The sequence below is a fragment of the Mirounga leonina genome, unplaced genomic scaffold (assembly GCF_011800145.1).
Source record: "Mirounga leonina isolate KUSES-001 unplaced genomic scaffold, KU_Mleo_1.0 Mir_200, whole genome shotgun sequence".
In the NCBI taxonomy this organism is placed as follows: domain Eukaryota; kingdom Metazoa; phylum Chordata; class Mammalia; order Carnivora; family Phocidae; genus Mirounga; species Mirounga leonina.
Genome location: NW_023270503.1, coordinates 1003870 through 1015769, shown reverse-complemented (window position 1 = coordinate 1015769; position 11900 = coordinate 1003870). Strand labels below are relative to the sequence as shown.

Below are 11900 nucleotides of genomic sequence, written 5' to 3'. Positions count from 1 at the left end.
GTGCGCGCCGGCGGGGCCGGGGCTCGGCGGCGGCGGCGGCGGCGCCCGGGCGCGGAGTCTGCAGTCTCTGGCGCGCCGCGTGCAGCTGGCAGGAGAGGTAGGCGGCCGCCTCGGTGTGCTTCTGCAGCTCGGTGCCCAGCACGGTGGCACGATGGCTACGGCGCCGCAGCTCCTCCAGGAAGCGGCGCTCCTCGGCGCGCAGGCTGCAGCGCAGCGCCGACACCAGCGCCTCGCGCTGCGCCACCTCCCGCCGCAGCTCGGCGTTGGCGGCCATCCGCGCGGCCAGCTGCGACTCCAGCGCGCGGCACTTGCTCTCCAGCTCCCGGGACGCCGCCTCTGCGGGGGGGGGGGGGGGGGGGGGAAGGGAGGGAGATGGACAGGAGAGGTGATGGCCTCCGCCTGGCCGACCCGCACAGCTCGCCGAGCCACGTTACCGAGCCCCGCACTCCCTCCCCACTCCTCCGCTACGCTGGCCTTCCTTTTCTCTGCCTCAGGGCCCTGGCACCTATCCTACCCTCTGGCCTCTCTAATTCATCAGGCTTCAGCTTAAATGCAAACCCCTCCCCGACCATTTATGCACCCCACAAATATCTGTTGAACCCTTAACTATATGCATTGTGCTAGGCATAGGGGATATGGTGGATAATAAAACATTCCTCATGAAGCTTACAGCAAGCATAGTGGGAGAGGTATGATACATAATCACAAATGACTGTGAGGTTGCATCTGTGACTTGTGCCAGTGCCATGACTCACAGGAGACCTAACCAGGCTTTGCAACAGAAGAGCACTTAGGCTAGCAGGAGTTGGAAGAATGAGTTGGAGTTAAGCAGTGAAGAGCTAGAGAGGAGGGTGCTTTGCACAGAGGAACATGTCTCCCAGGGGAGGAGAGACATGCAACAGTGAGGGACTGAAAGACCTGGGACCTGGGAATGTGGGCAGGAAAGGGGAATCAGCTGCCTTGGAGCTTGCTGTTTCTTTCCTAGAGCATTTGCTACATTTTGTAATTTATGTGTGTTATTTATTGTTTGCCTTTGCCCACTGCACTGAGTTTCAACACTGGACATATACATTGACCACCCAGAGAGCTTTAAAAAATCGTTTCCTGGGCCCTAACAAAGACCAATTGAATCAAGATCTCTGGGATTGGACCTGGGAACTGGCACCTCTTCAATGTGCCCAGGTGATTCTAATGTACCCGCAGAGTTGAGGACCCCTGTCTCCCGGATCATGAGCTCCATTTCAGCAGGAAACATATCCTGGGATTAACACATGTGTGTGATTGTAGTGACAGAGATAGCTGAAAGGTGACAAAAGGTAGGCAAAAGGTGACTCGGGAAAGGATATGAAAAATCAGCAAGTGGTAGGGGGACAAAGAAAGGGAGCTCAAATCCACTGAGCGAGAAGATTAAAAAAAAAACAAAACAGGACACTAACTAACCCTTGAGCTCAGATGACCCCAGAAACTCTTTCAGAGGAAGGATAGTAGGTGGGGTGAAGGTTACTATTGTTACAGAACTGGTGTTTGGGATGTATGCCCCCTTCCTCCAAGTACCGAGGCATGAAGAGGCTGCCCCTGGTTGCCACTTAAAGAAGTGGGCAGAATTCGTTCAAGTCTATAAATGTTTAAATCTTTATGTGTGAATATGCAAAGCAATTTGTAGGGCTCTCAACATTTTACCTTAAACTTCAGCTTTCTCCATGCCTAAGTCTTGGTCATGTATATCGTTCTTGATCTATAAGCAGCACATCGATGGCAGGGAGTCCATTCCCTGCTAAATTCCTCCCGGCTAAGAAAGACTGCATGGTGATTCATTTTAAATTAAGCATTTACCAAGTCCCTCTTCATGTCTTGCACCGGGAGACAATGGATGACACCCAGTCCCAGTTCTCAGAGATCATATAATTTTGGTGATTAAGATCTCACAATGGAACCCCTCCCCTTTAAAAAAAGTTTTAATTGTAGCAAAAACCAAATAACATAGAGTTTACCATCTTAACCATTTTTAAGTGTACAGTTCAGTAGTTTTAAGTAAACTCATATTGTGCAACAGGTCTTTAGAACTTTTTTGTTTTGCAAAACTGAAACTCTATGCTCATTGAACATCATCTCCCCCCACCCTCCATTTTATGGGTGAAGTAATAATCTGTAAACAAATATTTTAGCGGAATTGCTACAATGGCAAGAAGTCCTGCTTTTGTAAAATGAAGGATTTGCTGATGTACATGTGTTTCTTTTTTCTCATCTAGATGAAGTTCCTTCAAGTCATGGACTCCATATTGCCATTGTGTTGCATCTCAACAGTTAGCATCTTGGACGGTGTGGACACTGACCATGGAAATCACTTGTGCAAGGATGGGAAAGATTAGGGAGGTAGGTCATAGAAAGGAGTAAAGTCGACGAGATGGACTTCCTGGATACCATATCCTTCCTGCGTTCATTTTCCTACTTTGGACAGAGACACGGATACAAGGTATGGTGGTGCAGGTTGTTCATTGTACAATGTCACCCAGATGAGTAGGTAAATGGGGCTGACATCCTACACTCTGTTTAACAAGCTGAAGAGTGGCTGTCCCCCATGTCTGGACTGGGGACAGAGAAGGCTTGGGTCCTACTAAGTGGTGGGTAAAAGATGACCTGTTGGGCCCACATGGCATTTCCCCACCAGTCATCCTTCTCTTACCTTGCTGATGAGACTGGGCCTCTCTCATCTCCAGGTCACGAGTCAGTTCTGCGGGGAGGAGAGAAAAGAAAAGGCAGTCGTGTGTGTGTGTGTGTGTGTGTGTGTGTGTGTGTGGTGTATGAGAGAGACATACGGAGAGAAAGAGAGAGAGGAAGGGAGAGAGATCAGGGAATCACAACTCAGTAAAAGTGGCAATATTAGCATCCTTAGAAGCCATCTAAACCACCTCCCATACCTATTTTACTGCGGTTCAGTGAGGGAAAGAGATGAAGAGAGGTGCAAGGCACAGCCTGAGCCTGACTGGCCTGATTCTAAGCCCAGAGAACTTTCTAGTGCAAGCGCCATGGGCTGCATTTGGAGGTTAGTTCAACCCTTGCACTGAGGAGCCTGGCTTGCTTTGGGGGCTGGGGGAGTATTTGCTCCTTCCCAACGTGATCTACAAATATCTAACGTGACAGCCAATCAGAGCCACTCTGGAGGACCCCTGCTGTGCAGGGCACAGCCCCGTTAGGGTTTAGTTGGTGGATGTGGGAAGGCTGGAGGGTCCTGGGCTGCTTGGGGGCCCTGGAGCGGGACTCAGGGCAGTAGCTATTTACCAATAGGGTACATGCGTTTCACTGTTTTCACAGCCAGTACTGCTGTGCCTGCGTTATTTTCTGAACATCAGCCCTGCTCCTTTCCAAGCCCTGTTTTCCGCCATGTTTCACAAGGCAAGGAGAGGGGCCTTAGGGAGGACAGCGCCACCTGGTGATGGAAGGCCTACATGGCACTTGCCTTGGAGCTGAGGGGGCGGGGTCAGCCCGCCAAGGGTGCTGATGTTAAGAGAGGTTTCCTCCTGGGTGCTGGCAGCCGAGCCACCACCCTTGTGCCTCCCTGTCTTCCCAGTCCCCATTTCTTACCGCCCAGAATGCCCCATCCCTCGGCCAGCTGAGTTTGATCATTTTTTTCAGCCCCACCCCAACTCCCCCAAATCCACCACAGCTCAAGAGCTGGGAAAAGGGCAGGAGGGAGCCCGGCAGCAGCTGATGACAGAGGGCATCTCCTCTGGAGCAAGTGTGTGTACTTGCAGGGATGCGATCTGGTGCCTAAAGGGAGGAGGTGTGAACCTGGGAGTGGGATAAGGTAGCAAATCTCTGGGATCAATGCCCAGCAGCACCTAGAAAGTCTAGCCTTATGGGCCCTCTGTCTGCCCCTCCTCACTGGCTCTTCCCTTGGGAGGCCAAATGTTGCTAGGAGACCGAGAGCCAGGGTACCTGGGCCTTTTGCTGTGACCTGAGTCTGAACCTCCTTCCTGGAGCCCCAGGGAGGACCCTGATGCCTCTATCCTCCAGGGCTTCCTGGAGCCAACTTGGCCCCTCCTGCAAGGCCCCTGGGTAGCCCAAGGGATCTGGCTCTGCCAGTACCTCCCAGGGGAGTGTTTTCACCCTTAATCAGGGAAGTTGGGGGAGGGGAGATAGACTCCTTAGTTGGGCTCCACTCCCCCCATCCATCAGATCTCCCTGCCCATCTTCTGGCCAGAGTCCCCACCTTTAGAAGAGCATGCAGTGAGATCAGATACCCTATGTGACCTTGAGCCAGGAATGGGACCTCTCTGAGCCTCAGTATTCTCATCTGTGAAATGGGGACAAAATCACACCTGCCTCTCAAGGGGCTATTGCTAGGATTAAATTAGAGAAAATAAACAGAGGGCCCAACCCAGGGCTGAGTAGGTGCTGAATACATGGGGCAGTTCTTGTTATCATCCAGGCTGCCCCACCACCCAGAATACACCCACCCATCTCTTAAACCTCTTCAGTCTGAATGGCACCCCTTGTTTGCAGGCTCTTTCTGAAGCCCTGCCCGCTTGGTTCCTACACTAGTTCATCCCCTCTCCCATCCCCTTCTCAGCCTCTGAGCCCCGGTTTATTTTATTTATATATATATTTTTAAAGATTTTATTTATTTATTTACTTGTTTATTTGAGAGAGAGAGAGAGAGAGGCCTCAAGCCAGGGGAGAGGCTGAGGGAAAGCCCTTGCGGGGCTCGATCTCCAAACCCTGAGATCATGACCTGAGCCAAAATCAAGTTGGACACTCAACTGAACCAATTGAGCCATCCAGCGCCCCTATATATATATATATATATATATATATTTATTTATTTAATTTTATTTTTTAAAAGTAGGCTCCATGCCCAACAAGAGGTTTGAACTCACAACCCTGAGATTAAGAGCCAGGCGCCCCTCTGAGTCCCTGTTTAATCTCCTTGAAAAAATCTTTGTTCTGCTCCCTTCCCCTCACTCCTCCACCCCTTGGAAGAAGGGCCTTACTCAGTTATTTCAGCCCCAAGAGTGGCTGTTCCAGGCCAGCCCAGAGTTATTTTTATCTCCTTAATCAATAACCAAGAGGCTGCAGTCCCATACCCAGCTGGAAAGGGTGGTGGGGGCTGTTCCAGCCCTATCACACTTTCTTGGGATCCTGGCCTATGTCCTGAGTGGAAGGACCCAGGTCTTCAGAATTAGGGCAAAGCAAAAAGAAACTAGAGCAAGAGCTGTAGGGTCTTAGGGTACACTCATTCTGATTTTCCTTTCATGTTGCCACTGCAATGAAAAAATGCATCAGGCAAGGGCATCAGGCAGTTGGTGTGGACCATCCCTCCCCCCTGGGCTGGCCTCTTCTGCCATCCCGGCTTCAGGGGAGATTGCAGGGAGCCTGGCCTAGGAGTGTAGCTGCTGAATCTGTATATGGAGCCGGAGGAGGGTGTGGTGGTGGAGAGTCAGGACGACCAGCGTCGCATGCCACAGAACGAGAAGCCAGGCAGGTCCCTCAGTTTCCCTCTAGAGAATGGGGGGCCTCCCATGAGCAGAGGCTGGAAGGGAGGTAGAAGTCAGAGCATCTTGGGGAGGGAGTGTGCAGAAAGCTGCAGAGGCATGCACAGATGAGAGTCTGGAGCTCTGGGTTCTAATCTTGGCTCTGTCACTAGCATATTGTGTGGCACTCTCTCTCTCTCTCTTTGGATCTCAGTTTACCTACTTGTATAATGAAGATGTTGGGCTGTTCCAACTGACACATTCTATGAGTCATGGACTCTAAAGCCTGTACTTGGAGACTCAGCCTGGGTGAGCACTTGGGCCGGAGCCCAGCCTCTGAGAGGGCCAGGCAGCTGAAGCCTGAGGTCCAAGAGCAGAGATGAGGCCTGGGATTTGGCTTCATTCTTGGTGCCTCCTTCTGTCTTGTTCACAAATCCAATCGGTTGCCACGTCCTTCCCTTCACCCTGTCTCCCACCAGTCTTCCCCTTTCTACCCCTTTCATCTCTCCCCGGACCATTTCATCGGCCCCATCACTAGCCTCCTTGTCTCCCTTCCCCTCCAATTCATCTTTCATACAACTGCTAAGTTTGGAGTTTCGTAATGCAGCATGATGCTCTTCAGAAACCTTCAGTGGCTCCCCACTCCCCAGGAGGACAGGCCAAACTTCTCAGCTGTCCTGATACTTGTCAGGGTCTCCCATGAGCTGCCCCCCACCCCTCCCCCCAACCCCCCATCCCTCCAGCCTCACCTGAACAGCGTTTCTGCAGCCTCAGGATTTCCAGGTGCAGGTCTCGCAGCAGGGCCATCTGCTCCTTTTTCAGGAAGCTGATGTGGCGTTGCACACTCTGGATCTGATGCTCCAGGGACACGGTATCCATGGCAACCCAGGCCTGGGCCCCGCCTGGGGGGAAGATGATAAGGTAAACCCACATCTTGTGGGCCCATCTGCCCCGCCCACCCTCAGATCCCTCAGAGTCTCTCGCAGTCGGGGCTCCTGTCGCCACCAGGCAGACAGTCCTACGGCCGCACTCATTTCCCCCGTGTTTACTCACCAAAGCGTCACGCATGTGTTGTCAGGGAAGTATAGTTATTCCCATTTAACAGATGAAGAACCAGAGGCCTGGAGGGAAATGGCTGCATGCCCCTGCCTGCATGTAACTTTAGCCTATCTGCTTCTTAGAAAGGAGCACGAATGAAGCCGCAAAGTCAGTGAAGAGAGACAGAGGCAGGCTGTAGCCTGCTTCCTCACCAGCTCTGGGCAAGCCCTCTCCCTCTCTGGGCTCTTGGTTTTCTCGTGCCTAAACTGAGGGAGTTATGGAGTGGAAAAACCCATCCCGCCAGCATCCCAGGTCAAGGGTGCCCACCAGCTGGTAGACTGGCATGATGGTTAGAGCACACCCTCTCCCAGTTCAACTCCACTTCTCCGACTTAACCTTAAATCAGGACTCTGGGCTCCTCTAGGTCGCAGAGGAGGAGGATCTGATGAATAGTCTACTAACACCAACTCTATGGGCTGAAGGCAGGTGGCAGAGTCCCTTTTTGAAAGAGGAGTGGCTGGCTCAGTTGGTAGAGCATGCGACTCTTGATCTCGGGATTGTGAGTTCGAGCCACGTTGGGTGTGGAGATTACTTCAGAATAAAATCTCCAAAAAAAAAAAAGAGGAGTGGGAGAGGTTGATAAGGAGACCCATGCAAATGAATCCATGAATCACATAAGACACTGTGAAGGGAGGGGAGCTCTGCGCCCCCGAATCCTAACGGGGCCCTGGCTTTGCAGCCCTCCCCCTTTTGACCCCATCCCTTTCCCAGGAGGTCCCTCCTGTGATGATCACCGTCCTGGAGAAGCATAAGCAGAGGGCAGCAACAGGAGGCAGAGTTCATGCCTTTTCTGCCAGGGACTCGCTAAGCGTTTTTTTTTAATTTAATTTTTTTATTTATTTGAGACAGAGAGAGAGAGAGAGAGAGAGCGTGCAAGTGGGGGGAGGGGCAGAGGGAGAGACTCTTCAAGCAGACTCCCTGCTGAGTGCAGAGCCCAACACAGGGTTCCACCCCATGACCCCAAGACCATGACCTGAGCCAAAACCAGGAGTCTGACGCTCAACCGACTGACCCATCCGGGCACCCCTCTCCCTAAGCTTTTGAAGGAGCTGTTTCTACCTGCCCCAGGAATTCCCTGGGCCGTGGAGAGAGAGGCCAGTTGATGGACCGCTCTCTTCAGCAAATGGTCCCCTCCAGATTGACTTCGATGTAAGTCCCTGCAAATCCAGATTTTCATTTGTAGGGTCGCATCAAGCATGTGCACCTGAGAAACTCACATTCATAGGTTGGTCTCTTGGGCTCCCTTTCCTTGTACTCCCTTAATCCAACCAAAGAGGCCTTTCATTTCAGCAGGGGGTGGCCCTTTGGCCTGTGGGAACCACTGGCTACATTTGCTGACCATCTGCTATGTTTGGGAATTTTATACACGTTATCTTACTTCTGCTAACCACTCTTCAGTAAATATTACCACCCCCATTTCACAAATAAAGAAACTGAGGCTCAGAGCTGAAGTGATTTGTGCCAGTTCATATGGTAAGTGGTGGCAGACCCAATTCTCTAACTGAGTCTTTTGAATCCAAAGTAGGTTCCCAGTATCACACTGAAAACAGTCCTGGGTTTGAATCCTGAGTCTTTTGGTTACCTGCTGTGTGACTTTGGGGAAGAAAATTAACCTCCCTCAATCTTTTTTCCCTTCTCTGTAAAATGGGGCTAATGGTAACAGTCTTAGGAGAGTTGTGAGAATTAAATGAGATTAAAAAGTTCAGAGCACTTCTCTGTCTAGTGTGTGAGTAGGTTACTTCTTGTCTTGATTTGCTCATTTATTCATTCATACATTCAATGATCTACTTATTGCCAACTATGGGGCTGTGGGAGACACAGTGATGAACAAAACAAAATTCTTGCTCTCATGGAGCTCACAGGATGAAGAGAATCAAATAAATAAATGCATCAAACAAATAATAATATAAATAAGTATACAATTATAATCTGTGAAGAGCACCATAGAAGAAACATATAGGGTAATGTGAAAGAATACAAAGTGGGACCTATTTTAGATTTGGGGCCAGAGAAGGTCTCTTGAAGGAAGTGATTTTAAGCCAAGACTTTGTGGCAGGCAGAATTCTAAGCTGTTCCCCAAGATTCCCAGCCCCTGGTGGATATGTCCTCCTGCATCATCCCTTTTCTTTGAGTGTGTGTGGGACTTTGAATATGACAGATTTCTCTCCTGTGATTAGAAGGGATTTTGCAGTGTAATAAAGGTCTCCAATCAATTGAGTTAACAGAGATTATTCCTGGCAGCCGGTTCATAGGGCCCGTACTGAAGGAAAAGATCTGAAGCCTGAGAGAAATGGTGCTGCTGGCCTTGCAGGAGTAAGCTGTCATGCTGTGAGGCAGCCCAGGAGGGAAGGCACAGGGCAAAGACCTGAGAGGGGCTGCTGGTGGCGAAGGATGGTTCCTGGCAGACAGCAGGCAAGCAATGAGGACGGCAGTTTGACAGCTGTAAGGAAGTCCGTTCTATGGGCTACCTAAGGGATCTTGGAAGTGGGTCTTTTCCCTGGTTGAGCCTTCAGATGTGAGAATGCAGCCAGCCTTAATTTCAGCCATTTGAGGCCCTGAGCAAGGACCCAGCTAAGATATGCCAAACTCCAGATCCTTGGAAACTGTGAGGTAACAAATTTATGCTATTTTAAACCACTTAGTTTGTGGAAATTTGTTACGCCACAATAGAAAACTAATACAGACTTGGAGGAGGTGTAGGAGTTAGAAGAAGAATAGAGGGAAGAGCATTCCAAACAGGGAACAGCATTTGTGAAAGTCCTGGGGTAGGCTAATAATGATAGCTTACATTTATTCAGTGCCTACTATGTGCCAAGTTTTGTGCTAAGAGCTTCACATGGTCTTTTTGGGGGAGCAGGGACATTGTTACTGCTGGTGAGGACTGAAGCGTAAGGTGTCAGGGGAGGGTCACAAGAACTGAGGTTAGCAAGGGAAGGATTGCACAGAGTCTTGTACACTATGCTAAGAATTTTGGATTAATACTAAATGGATTGGTAAATTACTAAAGGCTTTTAAGCAGAAGAGGGACATGATATGATTTGCACTTTTAAAAGATCATTCTGGCTGCTGTGGGGAGGGCGGGTTAGAGGGGGCAGAGTGGATGCAGAAGGTGAGCTGAGAGAATGTCGCAGCGGTCAAGGTGAGAGATGATAGAGGCCTGGGCCAGATGATGGAGGTGAAGACAGGGAGAAGTTCCAAGTGTATTTTGGGGGTAGAAATGTCAGCCTGTGGGAATGGATTGGATTAAGTCATGATGACGGGGAGGGTGAATGTTCAGGATGTCTCCCAGTTTTCCAGTTTGGGCAACTCAAGTATGAAGGCACATTTGCTGGCTCTTTCTACATTTCTTCATTTTTCACATTAGACCTCTTTCACAATGGACCTCTTTTCTAATCTCTAATCTGTAATCACTCCCCAGGTGATCTTGTCCAATCCTAGGCTGTAGATACTATTTATATGCTGACTCCTACATTAACGCTCCCCTGCCCTCTACTGACTATGTAACACCTCCATTTGGATATCTACTGGGTTCCTCAAATTTACAAGTCCCAATGCTGAGCTCTTGCGATTCATCCTACAAACCTTGCCCACTGTTCACCATCTTGATAAATGGCACCGGTTTTTGCCTGTTCACTCAGTTGCTCAGTTGCTCAGGCCAAGAACTTAAGAGTTATCTTTGGTTCCTCTCTTTCTTCATATTCCACAGCCAATCCATCTGCAAATCCAGTTGTCTCTACCTTTGAAAACGTGTATGCTGGGTGCCTGGGTGGCTCAGTCGTTAAGTGTCTGCCTTCGGCTCAGGTCATGATCCCAGGATCCTGGGATCGAGTCCCACATCGGGCTCCCTGCTCGGCGGGAAGCCTGCTTCTCCCTCCCCCACTCCCCCTGCTTATGTTCCCTCTCTCGCTCTGTCTCTCTCTGTCAAATAATTAAATAAAATCTTTAAAAAAAAAAACAAACGTGTATGCTTAATCCAATCAGTTCTCACCATTTCCGTTGCTGTCCCCCTAGTCCCGGCCACTGCCATCCCTCTGATGTCCTTTTTTTTTTTTTTAAGATTTTATTTATTTGACAGAGACACAGCGAGAGAGGGAATGCAAGCAGGGAGAGGGGGAGAGGGAGAAGCAGGCTCCCCGCTGAGCAGGGAGCCCGACGCGGGGCTCGATCCCAGAACTCCAGGATCATGACCTGAGCCGAAGGCAGAGGCTTAACGACTGAGCCACCCAGGCGCCCACCTCTGATGTACCCTGCAGTAGCCTGCTGACTGGCTTCTCGCTTCCAGTCTTGCTCCTTGTTTGCCATGCAGAGCTGGGGTTCCTTTAGCAAATCTGATCACATCTCCCTGCTCCCCACTCAAAACCCTCCAACAGCTTCCCATCACACTTAATACCTAATGCAAAATTCTTATCAGCTCCTATGCAATTGCCCCTGGCTCTGTTTGCCCTCATCTACTCCTCTTCTTCCACTGCTGGCTCCACCCCAGCCACTCTGGCCTCCTTACTATTTCTTGAACCTGCCAAACACATTCTTGCCTCAGGGACTTTGTGCCGTCCCCTCTCCCAGGAATATCCTTCACCCAGATACCCTCATGGCCCATTCCTCCCCTTCATTCAGGATTCTGCTCAAATGTCACTTCCTTAGGGCCCTTCTCTGATTACCTGATTTAAAATAGAACCCTCTGTCACTGTCTATTCCCTTAATCTGCATTGTTTTTCTTCCATGAACTTACCATCACATGAATATACTACATTTTGTTTTTTGTCTATTTCTTCTGCCAGATTGTTGGCAACACAAGATGAAGGACTCTGTTTTGTTTCCTCCTATTCCCTAGTGCCTAGCACAGTATCTGGCAAATAGAATATACTCAGTAAATACTCGTGGAATGCACCAGTGAGTGAGCTTCTGGAGCTGGGGCAGCCTGATGGAGGAGCAGATTTACAGAGAAGGGAAGATCAAGCCTAAAACATGTTAGATTTGACATGCTCAAGAGACCCAAACCAGGAAACATATATGTTAAGTAGGCAGTCAAATATCCTGGTGCGTAATTCAGGAGAAACAGACGAGCTGTGTCTGTGCTTTTGTGTAAGCAGGTTGGGATGTGTGTGCCTGTGTCTGCACACATACCCGAGGCTGTGGGTGCCTCGAGGAGTGCACGTATGTGGACACGCATGTGGGGGGGGTCCTGCTTCTCTTGCATCTATGTGCCTATGTTCTTTGTGCACCTGGAGGATGAGGGCATGTGGGCCTCTGCTTATGAGGAAGAGAGAAAATGTCTGTCCCCAACCACTGAAATGCAAGTGTTTCCGAAGACGAAAAGCCCTTTCCACACAG

General features: G+C 50.0%; 1 protein-coding gene and 1 long non-coding RNA gene across 2 annotated transcripts in view; one reads left to right on the top strand and one right to left on the bottom strand.

Annotated features, from left to right (window-relative positions):
* The window catches only part of CCDC92B (coiled-coil domain containing 92B), a 7059-nt gene extending 673 nt beyond the window's left edge, over positions 1 to 6386 (bottom strand). The window contains exons 1-3 of the mRNA XM_035027336.1: positions 6221 to 6386; positions 2684 to 2731; positions 1 to 336 (exon numbers count right to left, since the gene is read on the bottom strand). The exon at positions 1 to 336 is cut by the window's left edge and continues 1 nt beyond it. Coding sequence (XP_034883227.1) covers positions 1 to 336; positions 2684 to 2731; positions 6221 to 6350 — 514 coding nt within the window. The 5' untranslated portion in view covers positions 6351 to 6386. The remainder of the gene's footprint in view (positions 337 to 2683; positions 2732 to 6220) is intronic.
* Positions 64 to 10385, top strand: LOC118025192. The gene is made up of 4 exons (XR_004683252.1): positions 64 to 97; positions 2250 to 2473; positions 6294 to 6392; positions 10276 to 10385. It is a non-coding gene; the product is annotated as an uncharacterized LOC118025192 (long non-coding RNA).
* Positions 10386 to 11900: the final 1515 nt, after the last annotated feature.